Here is a 23,258-nt window from a genome sequence, read left to right on the forward strand (position 1 = left end):
AAAATTTCACCGTACGCCAACGTTTTACATACATTTTTATGCGTTGCCATTCCTGGCTAAAACGTCAAGGTGTGACAGGGCCCTAACTGACAGCTCTGTGTAGCCAAACCAAAAATACCGGTTTCATGCATGAAGCAAAAACAAATCTACTTAAAATTCAAAACACCTCACAACACTGGAAAACATGGGGACAGCAATACTGTACTGTAAATGTTGGAGACGTGTAATATCCTGCCCCACCTGTAGGCGGCGCTACCAGATACACATTTACATCATGAATTTGCACCTCCACTTCCCCGCTGCCCTCCCAAGACCACTGACAAAGATCGAGACACCCCGATCCATTAATCGGGGTCATGCTGATCCTCTGTAGCAAGTCTGGATGTAATTGGCCAGGCAGTTGCAGGTAAAGCAAATAGGGTTTTAGGTTGTATTCAGAGGGAGTTCAATTATAAATCAAAAGAGGTGGTGTTAACATTGTACAGGAATTTAGTGAGGGCCACATCTACAATATGTCCTAAAACACCTACTCCTCTGCTCTTGCTCACCCTCTCTCTGTTCTATTCACCCTTTTATTTGCTCAAGGTTATCTGCCATCTGCTTGGAAATCAGCAAACATTACTGCCCTGCATAAAGAAGGTGCAAAAACTGTTTCCTGCAACTACAGACCAATCAGCCTTCTCCCAATCATCAGCAAGGTTATGGAATCCATCATCGCTTCAGACATCAAATTCTTCCTCTTCTCCAATGGTTTGATTTCCGATCATCAATTTGGTTTCAGACCAGGTCACTCTACCCTGGATATGCTGCTTCTGCTCTCCCAACAATGGATGGAGGTCCTCAATGCCAGACAGGAAATCGGAGCCGTATCCCTCGACATATCGTGTGCTTTTGACACAGTCTGGCACCCTGGGCTCAACAAACTCTTCCTATATTACCTAAGGCCATCTCCTCTCATGGCTCACAGAGTTCCTCTCCTGTCGCAGTCAACGTGTGGCCATAAATGGAGTTCTCTCATCCCCTCTTCCTGTGCAGGCTGGTGTTCATCAAGTTGGCGTTCTGGGCCCTGTTCTTTTTCTGGTTTTCATCAATTGATCTCTCCGACTCTCTGGAAAATCCTCTTTATCTCTTTGCTGATGACTCCACCCTCTGTCGTACCATCTGTCATCCCTCAGACCGGCAAGCAGCAGCTTCTTCGCTCACTGCAGATCTGGGTAAAATCACAAACTGGTCCAACACGTGGAACATGTCTTTCAATCCAGACAAATCTCACACTCTCACTGTTTATCCGAAAGGACCGTTTAGAACCCCCCCCCCAATCCACTCTCTCAATAATCCTCTGGAAGAAGTCCTTTCTTTCAAGCTTCTGGGTCTCACTATTTGCCATGACCTTTCCTGAGAAAGCCACATTTCCAACCTGGCCTCCAAACCCAGTCGCCGACTTGGAATCGTCCATCGTTCAAAGTCCTTCCTCAACCCACCTGAGCTCCTGACCACTTACAAAGCTTTCGTCCACAGCCTGATGAGTACTGTTCTCCCTCTGGGTTGGTGCTCCTGCCTCCTACCTTTCTCGGCTTCACGCTGTGGAAACCAGGGCATTTTGGATCATTGACATCTCACGTGATGAGGCCGAGTCTTTGGGCCTCTCACTCAATCACCGCAGACAGGTCAGTGGTCTTTCTGTCTTCTACCGTCTCCTCTCCGGTCTCGCCCCCCTTGTTCTCTCTGCGATTTGTCCCCACCACATTTCTGCAGGGCGCTCAAGGTCCGCCAAGAACCCCCTTCTGGTAAAACTACCAAAATCACGAAGCACTGCTCACCTTCACTCTTTCATTCCTCTTTTTTCCCGCCTTTGGAATAAACTCCCTCACTCTATTCAATCCCATTCTTCCCTCCAGGCCTTCAAAACAGGTGTTCACCACCACCTCTTATCATCCCCCATCCAAATCCTTGATCTTTTCTACCCCCGTTAATCCACCCAAGCCCATCTCCTTCCAATTCCCTGATTTCCTTCCTGAAAGTCCCCGTAATGTCCATCTTGTATTCCCCATGTTCCCCACTGTTTTGTCCCTCCCACTCCCGCCCCTCTTGTCTCATCCCCCCTTGCTGTGCGTTGTGTGTTAACTCTCATCCGAGCCTCGACAAGGTATACAAAAAGAAATCTATATATTGTGTGTAGTTTTGGTCACCACGATGCAGGAAGGACATAGATGCAATGGAGAGGATTCAGCGCAGGGCTACGAGATTGATTCCAGGCCTAGCTCGACTCAGCTATGAATGGTGGCTGAAGGAGATGGGTCTTTATATACTACAAATGAGGCGGTTATGAGGAGATATGATTAGAGATGTTTAAGATAATGAAAGGTGGAGATAAAATAAGTGAAGATTAATTATTCAGCAGAGTGGATGGTGATAGGACCAGGGGCCACAGCCTGAGAGTAAAGAGGAGGAGAGTTAAGACGGTAGCAAGGCAGGGGTCGTTTACTCAGAGAGTAGTTAATGCATGGAATGATCTCCCTGGAAAGGTAGTGTCAACAGAAACAGTAGATAAGTTTAAATTAGAATTAGATAGGTACCTGGAAGTGATGGAGATCGAGGGGTATGAGGATGTGTCAGGATTTTTTAGGTAGCTTGAGCAATGATGGGTCATTGTGTACATGTGTACGGAGTGGTGTTTGTGGGGGTCTCGTCAAGAGTGGTGTGTAGTTGATGTTGTATGTTTTTAACCCAAGACCATCTGTACCCATGCCCCCTTCCCTGGAAATAAAAATAAAAAACACAAAAAACACTAATTATAGTAAGGATGATCACGATGATTAAATGCAGCATAAGGATGTTAAGAAACATCGGGATGTTTTACCTCAATTGTAAGGATATTAATAGACAATTCAACATGGAAAATTGGATCTCAACCTGGGATGTCGGCATGAAGAAACACGATGACCTGATGTGTCGCTATGGTGTTTTCCAGGTTATGAAACAGAGCCGGACTCCAGGTGGTGAATCATCGTGAATCGAAGCAGTGGTTTTTGCCTTGCATTGTATCCACATGTTGGACCACAGAAGGGGTGCTTGATGATCGTCCGACTTGGCTGGCACACGATCACTTTTACACGTCTATGTGCCGAATCCGGAAGGAAAACATGTGCCACCTTCACCTGTTCACTCTCCTCCTTGGAGCATCTTGCTGCACCATCTGCACACAAAGCGAGTCACCTGCTCAAGAACACAATCTCCCAACTCCCTTTTCTGTACAATCATCAGCTTCGTTAAACACATTTCACAAAAGATCAAAAGTAAATGAAGCATCATCAAACACGACAAATGGAATTTCTCTCCGACAAGAAGAATATCTTCATACCTGGAAACAAGAAACTCCTCGATCTGACTCGGCAGGGACTCTGAAGTTTAAACGATCAGGAGCAAATGGACTCCGGTTCGATGTCGGTGAAAAGGCGACAAACGACAGCACATCAGGGATATCTGCAATGCAAAATTCAGATTCCCCCGCAGTCGAACACTCTGCTTCAACGCAGTGGAAGCCTTCAGGAAAAGGTCTACCCTCCTGGGGTGGTGTGTTACCTGGGACTCATCAGGCAGACAAGGAAGATGGAAAGCAACCACCAGTAATTCCTGAAACTGATGTTGATGGATTGGATGGACAAACTGCCGTTCTCCTTCCCACGGCAGTACCAGTGCATGAAGAAAAGAATGATCGGCGTAATTCACCAAAGCCTCGGTTTGATACCTTGAACGCAAAAACATCTCTCTCATCAGTTGTGCTCAAGACGCCACACCGAGGACTGACAATAAGTCCAGATGAATCGGACTCGAGCTTGCACTGGACCAGAGAAGACACCTCCACTACACAAACAACATATGGCAATAAACACGGGACCTTGGACCAACTTTTTTTGAGAACTAACCGATCCGTTTCCACCAAAATGACTCCGAGTGAAACAACGGATGTTTTGGACCCTGTTGGAGTTGTATCGAGAACAAACCAATCTCGTGCTGTGTACTTTGAGGAAGAAGTGGACCTCAGCGATACTGCTCCAGCGATGCATCATGGTACAGAAGTGACTGACATCAGTGAAGCCATCATGAAATCTGATATTTCAACTGCGTCATCCGGCGCGTCTTCAACCGAATTTCCAGGTGAACATTTTGATGAATATTTGTTATGGATAGTTTCATGTTTGATAATATTTGTTATGGATAGTTTAAACTCTTTGAAAATGAGGCACCATTGTTGTATTCGTTTTGCCAACGAACTGTTTGTTTTATGCACTTTATGAACAAACTCTCATTGATTTGTAAACATTGATGGCTCGCTACGCTCACCTCTCCACACGTCATTGCAGAAATTGACGTCACAGATTTGCTGTGTTGTCATGATTTACATCAATCATAATATAAACATTTCTTCTCTCCAATTTTTTTCTAATATTGGTGATTTATATTTATTTGAAATTTATTTGTGATATATAAAAGGTCCAAGTGGTCTAAGTGGTCAAGGCTCTCAGCTGTTTAATCTGTCTGAAGGGTGTGAGGGGTCTAAAAAATGGTGTTGTGGTCTAAGGGGTCTTTTGGGTCCTTGGGTTATTTTTGGTCTTTTGGGTCCTCGGCGACTTTTGGGTATTCATGGTCTTTTGGGTCCTCGAGAACTTTTGGGTCTTCGTCGTCCTTGGGGTATTTTGGGTCTTAAGGGTGTTTCGGAGTTTTCGGGGTCCACCACTGAAGGTGTAAGGAGGTTATATTTTCACCCCTGTCTGTTTGTCTGTCCATTTGTCTGTTTGTGTACAGGATAACTCAAAAAGTTGTTGACGGATCCGGATGAAATTTGGTGTACAGGTTGTTGTGTGTGTGACAAGGACGAACTGATTAGATTTTGGTGAACATCCGGATTCAGATGTAACAATTTTTTACGTAGTTCTTCACCATTCAGAGATAGGGCTAAACCAATATATAGCACGGTATCTCAAAAGGTTGTGGACAGATTCGGTTGAAACTTGGTGGACAGGTTGGGTGTGACCATGACAAATTGATTCGATTTTGGTGAACATCTGAATCTGGACCTGAATATGAGAATTATTTAATTGAAAAAAGTTATTCTTCACCATTGATACGATTATATAGCATGATATTTCAAAAAGTTATTGGGCTCGACATGTTTTCGTGGATCAGGCATAACATGGAGGAAGTATGCACTTGACTGAGTGCCCTTCTACTTATGGATGGTTTTGTGTTTAAAAAGATTTTCCAGGGATAGATTTGTCTTCAATAAGATTTTTTTTAAGGATAGTTTTATGTTCCATAACATTTGTTATGGATAGATATGTGTTTAATAACATTTGTTACAGATAGGTTTGTAGTTTTGTGTTGAACAAGATTTGTTGGAGATAGTATTTTTGTTTAAAATATTTTTGGACATGGTTTTGCATTTAATAAGATTTGTTTGCATAGTTTTGTGTTTCGTCAGATTTGTTATCGATTGTTTTGTGTTTAATAAGATTTATTGTGGATAATTTTGTGTTTAATAATATTTGTAATGGATAATTTTGTGTTTTGTAAGATTTGTTTTGGATAGTTTTGTGTTTAATAATATTTGTTTTGGATAGTTTTGTGTTTAATAAGATTTGTTATGGATAATTTTGTGTTTTGTAAGATTTGTTATGGATAATTTTGTGTTTAATCAGATTTGTTGTGGATAGTTTTGTGTTTAATCAGATTTGTTATGGATAATTTTGAGTTTTGTAAGATTTGTTATGGATAATTTTGTGTTTTGTAAGATTTGTTATGGATAATTTTGTGTTTAATCAGATTTGTTATGGATCATTTTGTTTAATAATATTTGTTATGGATAATTTGGTGTTTGGTAAGATTTGTTATGGATAATTTTGTGTTTAATCAGATTTGTTTTGGATAGCTTTGTGTTTAATAAGATTTGTTTTGGATAGTTTTGTGTTTAATAAGATTTGTTATGGATAATTTTGAGTTTTGTAAGATTTGTTATGGATAATTTTGTGTTTTGTAAGATTTGTTATTATGGATAGTTTTATGTTGCATAAGATTTGTTATGGATAAATTTTGTGTTTAATAATGTTTGTTATAGATAGTTTTGTGTTTTGTAAGATTTGTATTGGATAATTTTGTGTTTAGTATGATTTATGGATAATTTTGTGTTTAATAATATTTGTTATGGATAGTTTCATGTTTGATAATATTTGTTATGGATAGTTTTGTGTTTAATAATATTTGCTGTGGATAGTTTCATATTAATAAGATTTGTTTTGGATAGTATTGTATTTAATAAGATTTGTTATAGATAGTTTTGTGCTTAATAAGATTTGTTCTGGATAGTTTCATATTTAATAAGATTTGTTTTTGATAATATTGTATTTATTAAGATTTGTTCCGGATAGTTTTGTGTTTAATAACATTTGTTGTGGATAGTTTCATATTTAATAGGATTTGTTTTGGATAGTATTGTATAAATTAAGATTTATTTTGGATATCCATCCATTGGGACCATACTCTGTGCAGTGCGTTGGTGCTGCCTAGGCAGTCTCCCAGGTTATTGGGTACAATCCTGGACAGGTCCCTCTCCGGCACAGGATACCAGCAGGCTGACACTCATTTTGCCGATCTCGGAAAGATGACAGGCAGTCAACCCCACCTGGTATTAATTCAATAGCCAAGGGGAATTTGAACTCAGGATCCTGGGATCCGAAGCCCACCACCGACCATTAAGCAAACACCAGGAATGTTTCGGGTAGTTTTGTATTTAATAATATTTCCTCGTGATCATTTTATGTTGCATAATATTTGTGGATATTGTTGTGTTTCACAAGTTTGTTTTGAATGTAATGTTGAGACTTCTTCGGGATAGTTTTCTTTTGGATAGGAGTTGTTGCAGATAACTTGTGTTTATTCAGATTTGTTATGGATAGTTACCCTTAAGAGGATGCATTGCATATGAGTCTGTACGTTACTTGGCCAAAAAAAATTTTGGCCAAGTATGTTGAGCTCTTCCGTTTGTTTGTTTGTTTGTCTATCCGCTCACCTTCAGCCGATCATTCTGAAACTTTCGGAGATTGTAGGTACTGTCCGTGGAATGGTCGATCAACAGTCCGACGTGAGGTCAACATCGGCCAAAAGGTGAACATAGGTGGCCAAATTTCTAAAATTGAGAATTTTCATCTGATTGACTTCAAATTTGAACAGGATTTTCACATCAGCTTACTGAATTCAACCATCAATTATTATTTATGAAGTCAACATCGGCCAAAGGTCAACCACTTAGGTGTAATTTCTAAAAGCCTCAATTTTTTTCCGATTGAATTTAAATTTGAACTCCATTTGCATATGAGGTCACTGAATTATTATTTTTGAGGTCAAAAGGTCAACAGAGGCCTAATTTCTAAAATTGAGAGATAGGGCCAAAAACTATATATAGCATGATATTTCAAAAAGTTGTGGATAAGTTATGACAAAATTAGGTGGAGGAGGTGGTTAGATTATATGAACAAGCCGATTTGATTTTTATTCAGATGCAGCCTATCGATGGGGTACAAAATGTAAAGTGTTCAGCCTGGCAGATGTATGCACTCTCCTGAGTGCTGTTCTACTTTCTTCTGCTTGCCAAGTGTCGCTCATTGAGTGATTTTTCATTTTTACGTTTGTCTGATTGTGTCTTTGTTCACACATAATTTACTAATCTTGGCCACAAACGCCACCAGGTGGTTCTCAGTGTTGCACATTATCTTTCTCAAACCGAGTCACTCTATAAAAGTATTACAACTAGAATGTGAGTGTTTATAAAGTATGTACAATTATTATGTGAGTACATCTATAAAAGATTGTACAATTAGAATGTGAGTACCTCAACAAATTACGCACTATTACAATGTGAGTACATCTATAAAGTACGTACAATTAGAATGTGAGTATGTCTATAAAAGATGTGCCATTAAGTATGTGAGTATGTGTTTTAAGAACATGAGTGCATTTATAAAGTATTGTTACAGATTTGGAAACCGTGTGCACACAAACAGCCAGAGTCCCCGTAGCTTAGTTTTTTTCGATAAGTATGCATTTATAGTTATAATCCCTCCTTCTGTCTAATGGGAATTTAGTGTATGCGCTACGCATTATTTTTTAGTTAGGTTTTTACAACAACTACAACAACAACTACTACTACTACTACATCCACTACAACAACGTCACCGTCCCGCTCTCGACCCAGTCGCCATTGCCCACTTGTTTTTGGCTGAAGGCATGGGCAGAGCCTACATCGCCTCAGATCGAGGCTCCGCCCCAAGGCAGGGCATGGACGTTTCCTCCAGCGAATGAGCGAAGGGCGAGCATGACACGCACGCCCCAGCCAATCGGGAGGTGACCACGAGTCATCTGACAACCCCTCGTCCAATCAGGAGGCGAGTGGCGAGAAGAGACCCCTCCCACCTCAGAAGGGTAGGGTGGTTGGCACGACCAGGGTTCGGCTAGAGAGGAGATCGTGGCGATTGCCGAGCGGTCTGTCGTCGTGGCTGAGTGGTTGTTGACGAGGGCTCTGCAGACCGTCGTGGTCGTGGTTGGAGCGGTCTTTGGTCCTTTGGAGGTCAGATCTGGGAACTGAGAAGCCAGGGTCGTGGGCCATGGACTTCGGGTCATGGGTTTGAATCCCACCATGGTGGTTCGAGTCGGTGTGACCGCACGAGGCGGGACAGGTACCCTGGCCCGGCCCTACCGAATAGACCCACGGGTTCCAGTTTCGTGTGTGTGTGTGTGTGTGTGTGTGTGTGTGTGTGTGTGTGTGTGTGTGTGTGTGTGTGTGTGTGTGTGTGTGTGTGTCCGTGGGCCCCGTCTTTAAGTAGGATTTTTAAGTGCTTTTGCTCATTGTACATTGCCTGCCTTTTATTCGTGATAACTCTGCTCAGGGCAGAGCTCAGGGCACCGAACCCTGATCCTTTCTTGCCACCTTTCCCCGACCCGATTATTCTTTGTTACATAAACCCTGTTAAATATACCAGCTCGTTTTCTGTGCTTTCTTTCATTGACCTCGCAAAGTGCGTATTGAGAAATAGTAAAGCCATTCGTGCCGTAAATTGTTCATTTGGTCCGGCGCAGGTTTGGTAACTCCCGCTCGGTTACGCCGGATCCGAGTCTGTGATGGCGACTCGATTCGGACAAGGTCGGCCGAGGGTGTGGTTTCCCCAGGAGTTGGACGGCGTGAGTACTTAGGTAAATTGGAATTAGACAAGTGGACCCTACCTCACGCCGTCAAAATATTAGCGACCACAGTCCTCGATGTGACCCATGACCTTTCGGAGTTGTCTGAGAGTCACGACCTAAATTCTGGGTGCTCGGTGGGAGACGACTCCACTGCTCCACCTAGTGGTCGTTTAACGCCACCGAACCCCAGCCCACAACAGTATGTCCTATTAGAACGTGCATATGTGTGGAACGTGATTTTGTCTCTGAAATGCATACGGTTGGACTGTGAATGTATACAATAAAACCGAAAATGTCTGTGTGTCCACTGTAGGAACATAAACCTACATTACCTATGTATCATCTCCACACAACACAACCACACCAGCACACACAAAACCACACAAAACAAGTCCTGGTGAGATTCTGAAACCTTTGATTGATTTTTCTAGTTTTCTGTTGTTTTCATGAATATGTTGCTGCTGTTTGTTGTTTTCATTTCTCCGATGCTTCACTCCAACAGCCCTTGTGATCCGAATCGCCAGTGCAAGGCACATCTTCCCAGGAGCAACAACCACATCGGGCCATGCGAGGAGTATGTACATTGTGGGATTTTTCACTTTCCCTTCACTGAACCATTGATAAATGTTCATGTTTCCCCTGTGGACAAAATCTCACAACTTCGAATGTGCTCTGCTTCTTGTCTTGTTACCCTTGCCAAGGGGAGAGAGTGTTGTACAAATTCCGGGCAGATTTGATAATCCGATCGTTATTGAAATGCAAAATTTCTGCAGGGGACGGGGGACGGGGAACAGATGACGCCATTCCAAAATGGTGGAAATCCGTTGATTTGTGACGTCTTTTCCATGGCAATGAAGTCACCCATGTTAAAGTATCGGCTTTTTCTTTAGGGACGACAAAAGTTTATTACTCGGAAATGCCGCAACCATGTTCAAAGGTCAAGGTGACAGTGATGTCATTTGCATGATTGGTGTCATACCTGTCAGGCTACCATATGACACCTTGTTTGTCCGCACAGAATGTGAAAGTTTTTCTCTGCAACCACTTGTATGGTTGACACGAAATTTTCACCATTGGTGCCACTACTCCTGTAGAATGCTTTAATGATAATTATGACGTCATATGTCACGTGATGCGGCAGCCATGCTGGGAAAAAGGAAAAACCTTGGACCTCTGTATCTTCGAAACCACACCAAGGAAAAAATTGAAACTTGGCACAAGTACTCCCCATGGGGAATAAGTGTGATTTTTTTTCTTCTGATGTCATAGGTGCATTCATTATGACATCATAATTGTATATGTACAACACTACATCCAATCAGACTGAATTTTTTTGAGGGTCATCTTGGGATTAATTGGTCCACAGAAAAAAATTCATAACATAAAAATAAAAATAATTGAAAAAAAACCTTCAAAAATCTCACCTGAAATGGCTAAACAGATCGAGGCAACTTTGCAGGTATGACTGCATCCATGAGGAACAAAACGTTCACACCTATGATGTCATATATCACATGGTTTGGCAGACATATTAGATTTACCTGAAAACCTAAAAAATCTTCTCCAGAATCCATCCATCCATTCATTGGGACCACACTCTGTGCAGAGCGTTGGTGCTGCCTAAGCAATCTCCTTGGCTATTGGGTACAATCCTGGACGGGTCGCCACTCTCACACAAGCAACTCTCTGGAATGGCTTGATAGATCGAGGGAAAACTTCACACAGATGTTCCCCTAGCCTCAGGGATACCAACATGTTCCCAAATAATTGATAGGTCACATGGTCTGGCAGCAATATTGAATCGAACAAAAATCTTCAAAATATTCTCTTTAACCGTTTCATCGATCGACATGGAACTTCACAATTATGATCTAGTAGTGATGGGAAATATAGGTTTTAAATTTCAACCGGATCGGACACATGGACCGGCAGTCCGAATTATTTAATTATTTCGAATCTGTGTTTTTGTGTTTTTTTTCTTGAATAACGTTCACTTTGCTGTACCTGGATGGGTTTGAAGGTCGAGGAGTAACATCTGAAATGTGAATCCTATCCAGGTTCCTCCTGATGACTTCATCTTTGCTTTTTGCTTGTTTGGGTTCCTTCTGATGAGTCCAATGCAGGACTTGTACCTATTTGGTCTTCCATTTGATCTGAATTTAATTTACTTATTTCATCCCATTCTGAATTCAATTAAATAATAATAAACTTCATGGGTCAGGGTCAGGTGACCGATCAAAGCGGGATGTCTTGGTAACCGGTCATCACTGCCAGCAGTTATAAAGTGGCAGTTCTCGTTATATCTCTTATTAATTACATAACACACCATTACACACACAACACACCACACAAAACAAGTCCTCTTTTTCTTGTTGTTCTTTATGATACCGAGCCTTCTACAAGTTGTGAGTCAGATATGCACCGAGTTTATACAATGTCTGATGAAAATGTTGTCTCTGGTGGTGAATTACTTGGATAATTCCAGTTCATGGCATAATTATGATAATTTGTGTGCAGCTACCATTGCTTGCTTCAAATAAAATGGTTTAATATTGCAGTGACTAAGACAGGTGTGGTGTTTAGATGATCTACATGGACACTCAGTTTTTCATTGTAACGTTTGTTGCCCTCATTTTATTTTTCAGAATCTCTTCCCTTGTCAACTCCATCAATGCTCACAAAGGCTTCAGAAGAATGGGAATTCTCAAAGGTTCCGACGACGACCCCTGGTTTTTCTACGACACACCAGCATGACCGTACACTGGTGCTTCTCCCAGACCCTTGCACTCATTGGAATGATTTCCAGCGGCACTTGGGCCTCTATTGGAAAGCTTTGGCCTATACCGAGGCCTCGGCCTACATTGCTTTGACAGTTTTCACTCTGTTTGGCTTTCTCTGCTCAACTTGCAGACATGGTCGTCAGTCTTGTTGCTATGTTAATGCAGCTTGTGCTTTCCTGTTCTTTTTGGGTGTTAGCCGGGCTGTCACGATCCTGTGGGGTTGTATCATTCATCGGTTTGTCGAAACTCTATGGAGCCAGCTACTTTATAATGTCGGGTTCCCATGCTTCTCGGCAGCTTTTGTTACATCCCTTTTGGCACTTCTGAGGGTTGCAGATGGTTGCTGTAAGGCCCTGGGACCTTCTCTGCTCCTTGCCACCTTTCCTCTACACTTCTTACTGTCCATTAGTGCAGATTTGGCTTGGGGCCTTCTAATGGTTCATGTTGTCCCAGCTACTTCCAGAGCATTCTTTACAATCTGGATGGCCGTGCTCTGCTTGTTAACTTTCACACTCGCACGCCATCTCGGACCAAATGCACGGCCCAAACAAGGCAAATTGGGAGTTGAAGGGCCAGCATTGAAGCCTGAACCATCTAGGGGACGGTGCCTGCTTCTCTCTGCTGCTTGTGTAGTGCTGCTTTGCTGTGGCCTGCAAGTTTACTCTCTCTTGATTGCCTTACGTTCATGGTTTCCATTGCTTATCTCACCTTATTTTGGAAATAACTACTGGGGTGTTCATTTGGGGGTTCATCTTGCATACCATATATTTGAGCTAGTCGCTGCTTTTCTCCTGGCTGCTGCTGTTTTGTCAAGGGTCTGCCAACACCACCGTGGTAACCTGCCACCTTCAACACCTGACGCAACCTGGCCAGGCACACTGATCCAGGCTGGACCATGCAAAAAGCCTGGAGAACAGGAGCTACCAAACAACCAACGCGCTAGTCTTTCGTGTACTCCTGACATCCTGTTTAAACAAGGCAATGAACATGGCCGGAATCTACTCCAGCCCTTCAGCAATCATTCCCCATTGTCCTGCCAAGCCAGCTGCGAGCAGCCCCATGGTTACTTGTGCCTTCCTGGTGAAGCCATGCCACTAGCGATCTCATTTGTGGGAGAAAGTAATGGCTGTGAGACACTGTCACTTTCAGACATCGAGCTCCGACCACCTTCTCCTATTGATTTGTGCAAATGCATTGACGAAGCTTTGGGTTCGGTTGGCTCTCCTGACAGTCCATTTCGGTCCCTCAGCTGGGACGATGGACCTGCAGAAAGTACCGGAAAGGAAAAACGACTACGCGTTTCCTCTGTAGGAAGCTCGTGTGAGGATGTCGAGGCGCATGTTTGTCGATCTACTAATACACTTCTACCTGCCAGTGGGATAGACAACACCAAAGAATTGTGGTGGTCACCTCAAAGATCCAGCATGGTTCCGCATGAATCGGGCTCAGAGAGAGAGACGGGGAAGTCTTGGTCTGAAATGACACATGTGACGGATATGCAACCACCATCACCTCCTAGTCCCAGCTCCAGAGAGTTGCAGGAAAGCTTCATTCATATTTGTCGTGAGGTTGACAGGCTGGTTCCATGTGGTGACTCGGTTGAAATGTAAAATGTTCTTCAATATGAATCGGAATTGCTGAACATCATGTTCCAGGTTATCAGTTGTTTTGCATAACCCTTGTATTGTGAAATCTCTTGTTTTCTTTGCCTTTCTAAAGCTGTTACCAGCTTGAGGTGAAGTTGAACACAGTTCCATCTCCAATTCTAAAGCGCCAAAGTAAATTAATGTAGATTATGATCGTTTTCCAACTCCATTGTTGGATGGGGTTTTATCACGATGAGACAAGGGTCCTTTTCAGGGTCCGAGGATAGCCTGGGTTTCATCCGAAGTTCTTGGAGTGGGGTCCTAGGATATCTCGGGTTTCGATGAAAGTACTTCGTGTGGGGTCCTAAGATATCTCGGGTTTTGAGGGAAGTACTTGGTGTGGGGTACTAGGATAGCCCGGGTTTAGACAGAAGTACTTGATGTGGGATCCTAGGATAGCCTGGGTTTAGATAGAAGTACTTGATGTGGGGTTCTTGAATAGCCCGGGTTTAGATGGAAGTACTTGATGTGGGGTCCTAGGATAGCCCGGGTTTAGATGGAAGTACTTTGTGTGGGGTCCTAGGATAGCCTGGATTTTGATGGAAGTACTTTGCATGGGGTCCTAGGATAGCCCGGGTTGAGATGGAAGTACTTTTGTGGGGTCCTAGGATAGCCCGGGTTGAGATGGAAGTACTTTGTGTGGGGTCCTAGGATAGCCTGGATTTTGATGGAAGTACTTTGCATGGGGTCCTAGGATAGCCCAGGTTGAGATGGAAGTACTTTTGTGGGGTCCTAGGATAGCCTGGGTTTAGATGGAAGTACTTTGCATGGGGTCCTAGGATAGCCCGGGTTTAGATGGAAGTACTTTGTGTGGGGTCCTAGGATAGCCTGGATTTGTGTCAAGCTTTCGGGTCAACTATGATCCAGGCTTTCGGTGAGATCTTCGATGCTGCTGTCCTGTCTGTGTCTGTTTGTGGTGAGGATGTTGAGGTCGTGGAGAGATTCACTTACCTTGGCAGTGATATTCACGTCTCTGCTGGCTGTGAGTCAGAGGTCAATAGACGTCTGGGTCGGGCCTGGGGAGTCACTGGATTCACTGGATCATGGGGTGTGGCGCTGCCGGTACCTGTGCGGGAGGACGAAAGTCCGAGTGTTCAGGTCCTTGGTACTTCCATTCTTGCTCTATGGATGTGAGACTTGGACTCTGACCAAGGATCTGAGATGGAGACTTAATTCCTTTGGTACCAGGTCTCTTCGGAGAATCCTTGGCTATCGCTGGTCGGATTTTGTGTCCAACGAGCGGTTGCTGAGAGAGACTCGGATGAGATTTGTTACCTGCATAGTCCGTGAGCGTCAGTTGCGGCTGTCTGGACATGTGGCTCGTTTTACTGACGCTGATCCTGCTCACCAGATTCTCTCAGCGAGGGAGTCTCATGAGTGGAGGAGGCCAATGGGCCGACCACGTGCCTCTTGGTTGCAGCAGGTTGACCATCATCTCAAGGAGATGGGGATGGGCCTGGCATCTGCCTGGGGGATGGCCAGACGGAGGCCCCTGGAGTACCGGCGGAAAGTGGACTCAGCGACGCGCTGTTCTGGCACATGCTCCCATACCTGACCCCTAGGATAGCCTGGGTTTAGATGGAAGTACTTTGTGTGGGGTCCTAGGATAGCCTGGATTTAGATGGAAGTACTTTGTGTGGGGTCCGAGGATAGCCCGGGTTTAGATGGAAGTACTTTGTGTGGGGTCCTAGGATAGCCCGGGTTTAGACAGAAGTACTTGATGTGCATCATTCCTGGGAGACTTTCCATCGTATTCCAGGAAAACAAAACGCCATTGTGGTTTTGGCTTGTGTGACTCTATTTCATTTGAAGGGTTTATTGCCACACCACTTGTATCTCCCCCACCATCTTCTCCCAGTCAGTTTTCACACCCCCCTTTACCCCAGCCAGTTTTACCCCTCTTCCCTTGTCTGAGCCAGTCTTATCCCCTCCCTTGCCAACTCCTGGCCAGTTGTAAAGCAGGTTTAGTTTTGTCCTGGTATTATCTTGTTTTGTGCTCCTTAAAGCCCCTTGTTTTGGTTTGGTCTTGGCTGGTAGATGACCACCCAGCATGACGTGTGATGAGTCCATTGCATATCTATATCTCGTTCCCTTTGCTCACATTCCTTCTTTCCAAAGTTTTACCTCGTAATGGTGAAGACGGTGAAAATTGATGTCGGTGGTTTTAGGTATTACAGATGAAGTGATAATATATGGTTCGTAAATGTGAAATTACCGTGTAATGTATGTACGCGTCACGCGTGTGTTGACTGTTGACACATCGAGACAACGATATACAAGGGATTTTGTCGCAGGAGAAGGTCATTTGGCCCATTATGCCTGCGCTGCACCAACCCCAGAAACCATCACACGTCCTCACACAAGCTATTGACTCCTATTTTATTCGGATCCGGTCTTCTGCCCGAAGGCAGGTTTGGTGTTGCTGAAGAAGTTTCTTGGCAAGGGTTAAATACTGGGTGGTTTGCCATTGCTTTCCCAGCAGTTACCACTTCGTCAGGGCAGAAATTTGTAATTTGTTCAGGGTGCCGGCGATAGCTCGCCAACTCTTCGCGAAGGACAGATAGGATCTTTAACGTCCACCAATTTATGCCGATGAAACACCAGGATGGCAGTTTATAGCTGGATCGGGATTCGAACCCAGGCAAGTGTGCGTACCTCAAGGAGTCCGGGCCATCCTGCCAGCTCCTGCCAACTGTATTGATGAAGTCCTTGCATGGTGATGTAATGGTGTGGTTAACGTCCTTTTTACAGTCATAATGATCGTGATGTCATGAGACGACATGATGAAATGAATGAGACTACGTGATGAAATGAATGAGACTACGTGATGAAATGAATGAGATGACATGATGAAATGAATGAGACTACGTGATGTAATGAATGAGACTACGTGATGTAATGAATGAGACTACGTGATGTAATGAATGAGACTACGTGATGTAATGAATGAGACTACATGATGTAAATGAGACTACATGATGTAATGAATGAGACTACGTGATGAAATGAATGAGACTACATGATGTAATGAATGAGACCACATGATGTAAATGAGACTACATGATGTAAATGAGACGACATGATGTAATGAATGAGACTACATGATGTAATGAATGAGACTACATGATGTAATGAATGAGACTACGTGATGAAATGAATGAGACTACATGATGTAATGAATGAGACTACATGATGTAATGAATGAGACTACATGATGTAATGAATGAGACTACATGATGTAATGAATGAGACTACATGATGTAAATGAGACTACATGATGTAATGAATGAGACTACATGATGTAATGAATGAGACTACATGATGTAAATGAGACGACATGATGTAAATGAGACGACATGATGTAATGAATGAGACTACGTGATGTAATGAATGAGACTACATGATGTAATGAATGAGACTACATGATGTAATGAATGAGACTACATGATGTAATGAATGAGACTACATGATGTAATGAATGAGACTACATGATGTAATGAATGAGAATACATGATGGAATGAATGAGACTACATGATGGAATGAATGAGACGACATGATGTAATGAATGAGACTACATGATGTGAATGAGACTACATGATGTAATGAATGAGACTACATGATGTGAATGAGACTACATGATGTAAATGAGACTACATGATGTAATGAATGAGACTTCATGATGTAATGAATGAGACTACATGATGGAATAAATGAGACTACATGATGGAATGAATGAGACTACATGATGGAATGAATGAGACTACATGATGGAATGAATGAGACTACATGATGGAATGAATGAGACGACATGATGTAATGAATGAGACTACATGATGTAATGAATGAGACTACATGATGTAATGAATGAGACTACATGATGTAATGAATGAGACTGCATGATGTAATGAATGAGACTACATGATGGAATGAATGAGACTACATGATGTAATGAATGAGACGACATGATGTAATGAATGAGACTACATGATGTAATGAATGAGACTACATGATGTAATGAATGAGACTACATGATGGAATGAATGAGACTACATGATGTAATGAATGAGACTACATGATGTAATGAATGAGACTACATGATGTAAATGATACTGCATGATGTAATGAATGAGACTACATGATGTAAATGATACTGCATGATGTAATGAATGAGACTACATGATGTAAATGAGACTACATGATGTAATGAATGAGACTACGTGATGAAATGAATGAGACTACATGATGGAATGAATGAGACTACATGATGGAATGAATGAGACTACATGATGGAATGAATGAGACTACATGATGGAATGAATGAGACTACATGATGTAATGAATGAGACATGATGTAATGAATGAGACTACATGATGTGAATGAGACTACATGATGTAAATGAGACTACATGATGTAATGAATGAGACTTCATGATGTAATGAATGAGACTACATGATGGAATAAATGAGACTACATGATGGAATGAATGAGACTACATGATGGAATGAATGAGACTACATGATGGAATGAATGAGACGACATGATGGAATGAATGAGACGACATGATGTAATGAATGAGACTACATGATGTAATGAATGAGACTACATGATGTAATGAATGAGACTACATGATGTAATGAATGAGACTACATGATGGAATGAATGAGACTACATGATGGAATGAATGAGACTACATGATGTATTGAATGAGACATGATGTAATGAATGAGACGACATGATGTAATGAATGAGACGACATGATGTAATGAATGAGACTACATGATGTAATGAATGAGACTACATGATGTAATGAATGAGACTACATGATGTAATGAATGAGACTACATGATGTAATGAATGAGACTACATGATGTAATGAATGAGACTACATGATGTAATGAATGAGACTACATGATGTAATGAATGAGACGACATGATGTATTGAATGAGACGACATGATGTAATGAATGAGACGACATGATGTAATGAATGAGACGACATGATGTAATGAATGAGACTACATGATGTAATGAATGAGACTACATGATGTAATGAATGAGACGACATGATGTAATGAATGAGACTACATGATGTAATGAATGAGACTACATGATGGAATGAATGAGACTACATGATGGAATGAATGAGACTACATGATGTAATGAATGAGACTACATGATGTAAATGATACTGCATGATGTAATGAATGAGACTACATGATGTAAATGAGACTACATGATGTAATGAATGAGACTACGTGATGAAATGAATGAGACTACATGATGGAATGAATGAGACTACATGATGGAATGAATGAGACTACATGATGGAATGAATGAGACTACATGATGGAATGAATGAGACTACATGATGTAATGAATGAGACATGATGTAATGAATGAGACGACATGATGTAATGAATGAGACTACATGATGTAAATGAGACTACATGATGTAATGAATGAGACTACATGATGTAATGAATGAGACTACATGATGTAATGAATGAGACTACATGATGTAATGAATGAGACGACATGATGGAATGAATGAGACGACATGATGGAATGAATGAGACTACATGATGTAATGAATGAGACGACATGATGTAATGAATGAGACTACATGATGTAAATGAATGAGACTACATGATGTAATGAATGAGACTACATGATGTAAATGAATGAGACTACATGATGTAATGAATGAGACTACATGATGTAAATGAATGAGACTACATGAATGATGTAATGAATGAGACTACATGATGTAATGAATGAGACTACATGATGTAAATGAGACTACATGATGTAATGAATGAGACTACATGATGTAAATGAGACTACATGATGTAATGAATGAGACTACATGATGTAAATGAGACTACATGATGTAAATGAATGAGACTACATGATGTAAATGAATGAGACTACATGATGTAAATGAATGAGACGACATGATGTAATGAATGAGACTACATGATGTAATGAATGAGACTACATGATGTAATGAATGAGACTACATGATGTAATGAATGAGACTACATGATGTAATGAATGAGACTACATGATGTAAATGAGACTACATGATGTAAATGAGACTACATGATGTAAATGAGACTACATGATGTAAATGAGACGACATGATGTAATGAATGAGACGACATGATGTAATGAATGAGACGACATGATGTAATGAATGAGACTACATGATGTATATGAGACTACATGATGTAAATGAGACTACATGATGTAAATGAGACTACATGATGTAATGAATGAGACTACATGATGTAATGAATGAGACGACATGATGTAATGAATGAGACGACATGATGTAATGAATGAGACTACATGATGTATATGAGACTACATGATGTAATGAATGAGACTACATGATGTAATGAATGAGACTACATGATGTAATGAATGAGACTACATGATGTAATGAATGAGACTACATGATGTAAATGAGACTACATGATGTAATGAATGAGACTACATGATGTAAATGAGACTACATGATGTAATGAATGAGACTACATGATGGTGTTGTTCGTTGCATGAAGATTTGTTTTAATTATTTTCAAAATCACTTTTCTCTGGAATTTAATTGTTTTAAAAAGTCAAAACACCATATTTCATAGGGAACACCTTTACCTGTGTTGTGCTCGGCAAGCAGGTGTGTTTGGTGTTCTCTTGGTGAAACGTCCGCAAGCGTGTGGGTACATTGAACAGGGTGTGATGAGTGTAATAAAGGGAAAAATGTTTATAAGGAGAGGTGTACTTGTGTAAACACACACACACACACACACACACACACACACACACACACACACACACACACACACACACACACACACACACACACACACACACACACACACACACACACACACACACACACACACACACACACACACACACACACACACACTGACATCTATTAGTATAGATGGGAGCGGTGGACTTTGACTGTACGTACCTCTCCTTGTCTTTTATCTCTTTATTTCTCTTTCTTTGTTTATCTCTCCAAGGAGAAGTGAATTATTGCAGAAATTGTTCTGTTACACTCACTTGGCTACTCCTGGATGGGTTTGGAGGGTTGGAGGAGTCCGTGGCTGAAACTCGAATCCTATCCAGATTCCTCCTGATGACTCCATCTCTGCTCTTTACTTATCCGGGTTCCTTCTGAAGACTGCAATGCAGGATTTGATCTTCCATTTGATTCGAATTAACCAAGGAACTACCTGTCGTGTGTAGGAGCACTTCACTACCCCTTGAGGGCGCCATTTCACATGCACATCCCATGTGGGCCTTCATACCTCCATCCGGCTCATGTGGATCATGTATGACATCCAGTAGGTCGACATGATGAACCATCTAATAAATGGATCTGATATGGTACAATCGTATTGATGGATCCACAGATCACGTGGACCATTCATTTATGAACCATGTTGGAGTGCCATGAACACAAGCCATCGAACAGGGTGTGGAGAGCAATGCATCACTAAATGTCGCAAAACACTCCAGGAGGAAGGGGCGGGGGGGGGGGGTTGTGTAAGAAGAGAGGATAGGAGAACGGAAGTGGGGAGGGGTTTGGGTGGAGTTAAGCATGAGGAGAGGGGATTCTGGACTTGTGTTTCCTGGGGGACTTGAGGGGGAAATGGGGGGAAGGTTTGAAGAGTTGCATTTGATCATGGGACTTGTGGAAAAGAGGGTGGGAAGTAGTGCAGGATTAAAATAATTGGGGTTCGTTAAAACAGCACATTAATACAGCATGCGAGAGATTACTGGAAATGTCCATGGGGGGGGGGTGAAGAGGGCAGGGGGTTTGGAAGGAGGTAAATGTGAGGGGAGGGGAACGGCGAGAAAACATGCCAAAGAGCAACATTTTCTTTTTAATTGCCATGTTCTATTTAAGACCAGGCAGGAGTATTTATAACCCATGCTATCTACCTGCATACATGCATGTTTGCACATGTAGCGACCTTTGCACTCCTCCGGTCGGCTCACTCCGAATCTGATTCATACATGCTACACTCTGGGGAAGCCGTTTTAATTTCCAACTAAACCATCGGTCCTTAACAGAAGGGTAGGGATATGGGATAATGGGAGAGAGAGAGGGAGAGGGGTGGGAGTGAGAGGAAATGGGAGGAAAGTGGGGGAGAGGGGAGGGAGAGTAGATAGGGGAGGGGAATACAACAGATGGGATGTCCAGTTTAACAGCCATCCGAGAGATGGCACACACTTTGATGAATCACCCTGCCTGTGAAACAGTGGGATGACAGTTTATAGCTGGGTCAGGCTTCGAACCCAGGCTAGACAGCTTAGAGTGAGTGTGCGTACCTCTTGGTTATCCTGCCGTGATGTCACGATTCATTGCTTTGTAACAACTGACAACATTTCTTACTCATTCTAATCATCAAATTTATTTTGCCTTTCTAACTCCGAAAATGTCCCCGTGGAGAACCGAGCCGTGGTATCTCCTTGGAAGCTTCCAGAGATTGAACCCTGAAGAGCGCTCCAAGCAAGCACTCCAACAAAATGGTTGAGGAAACTTTTAAAAACGAAATGTTTAATTTTTACCTCCACCACCGAAGGTGAACATCCATCCATCCATTGGGACCATACTCTGTGCAGAGCGTTGGTGCTGCCTAAAGCAGTCTCCTTGACTATTGGGCACAATCCTGGACGGGTCACCACTCCGACACAGAGGTTATGTTTTCACTCTGAAGGTGAAGGAGGTGATGTTTTCACACCTTTCTGTCTGTCTGTTTGTTTGTTTGTTTGTTTGTTACATGCAAAATCGAAGATTTTTCAAGTATATTAGTCAGTCTATTTTGTTATTCTGTCTGTCTGTTTGTCTGTCATCTACAAGCCACAATTGTATACCGATCTTCACAAAACTTCACCGCATGGTCGAGTTTGTCATAAGGAAGAAGCCACTGTGAGCGAGACGGTGAGCGAAACACCGGGTGAGTCGGGCCTGAACTTTGTTCAAGTTGATCGATATATTGAGTGACAGTGCAAATACTTTTGAAGTGTACAGCCATGGCTTGGAAACGAACAACCAAGCAGCTTGTAGAGCATTTGTCAAGTGGGTTGGGTGTGGCAAGACAATCAGGTACACCCCAGTGTTGTCGCAAGGTGAAACCGAGTGATCCTCCATCCCATTCCCGCAAAGGGCTTGGGCGGGGAACTCCCCTCTCCCTCAACACACTGGCACCTCGTGAGGGCCTGGCCCATACCACAGCATGGGTCTTGAGGCTGTGAATGCATTCCAGTACCCGGAGGATTAGTGCTTGTGGGTCTCTCCCCCTTGCCGATTTCCACCCATCCAGAGATGATGGAGCTGCCACTAGACACGCCCTGCAATGGATCCTGGTGAAATTCGCCAGCACCTCACTGGATCTGCACCCATAATTAGGATGTAGTCATTCGATCTTTCAGATTGTCTGGCGTCCTCAGGAAGTGTGGAACTGAACCGCCGAAGGGAGTGCGGGCCAGACGCGTGATCAAATCGGAGTGGGAGAAACTGTCAGTGGAGTCTGTCTCTGCCATGGCCCTCCACTCCCCACCAGCCACCACCAGCCA

General features: G+C 42.5%; 1 protein-coding gene and 1 long non-coding RNA gene across 3 annotated transcripts in view; one reads left to right on the forward strand and one right to left on the reverse strand.

The window, feature by feature from the left end:
* Nucleotides 1-3,058: 3,058 nt before the first annotated feature.
* Nucleotides 3,059-23,258, reverse strand: part of LOC147033715 (uncharacterized) — a 53,026-nt gene continuing 32,826 nt past the window's right edge. For both annotated transcript variants that reach the window (XR_015055613.1, XR_015055611.1), the window contains exon 3: nucleotides 3,059-3,196. This is a non-coding gene — a long non-coding RNA (uncharacterized LOC147033715). The remainder of the gene's footprint in view (nucleotides 3,197-23,258) is intronic.
* LOC147033716 (uncharacterized) lies at nucleotides 3,120-20,422 on the forward strand. Its single transcript, XM_085871863.1, has 3 exons — nucleotides 3,120-4,158; nucleotides 9,737-9,808; nucleotides 11,880-20,422. The coding sequence occupies exons 1-3, from the start codon at nucleotides 3,120-3,122 to the stop codon at nucleotides 13,622-13,624; spliced, it is 2,856 nt and encodes a 951-aa protein (XP_085727989.1). The 3' UTR covers nucleotides 13,625-20,422.

This window comes from Eptatretus burgeri, chromosome 2, assembly GCF_056783735.1.
Source record: "Eptatretus burgeri isolate ZD-2024b chromosome 2, Ebu_testis_v1, whole genome shotgun sequence".
NCBI classification, from domain to species: domain Eukaryota; kingdom Metazoa; phylum Chordata; class Myxini; order Myxiniformes; family Myxinidae; genus Eptatretus; species Eptatretus burgeri.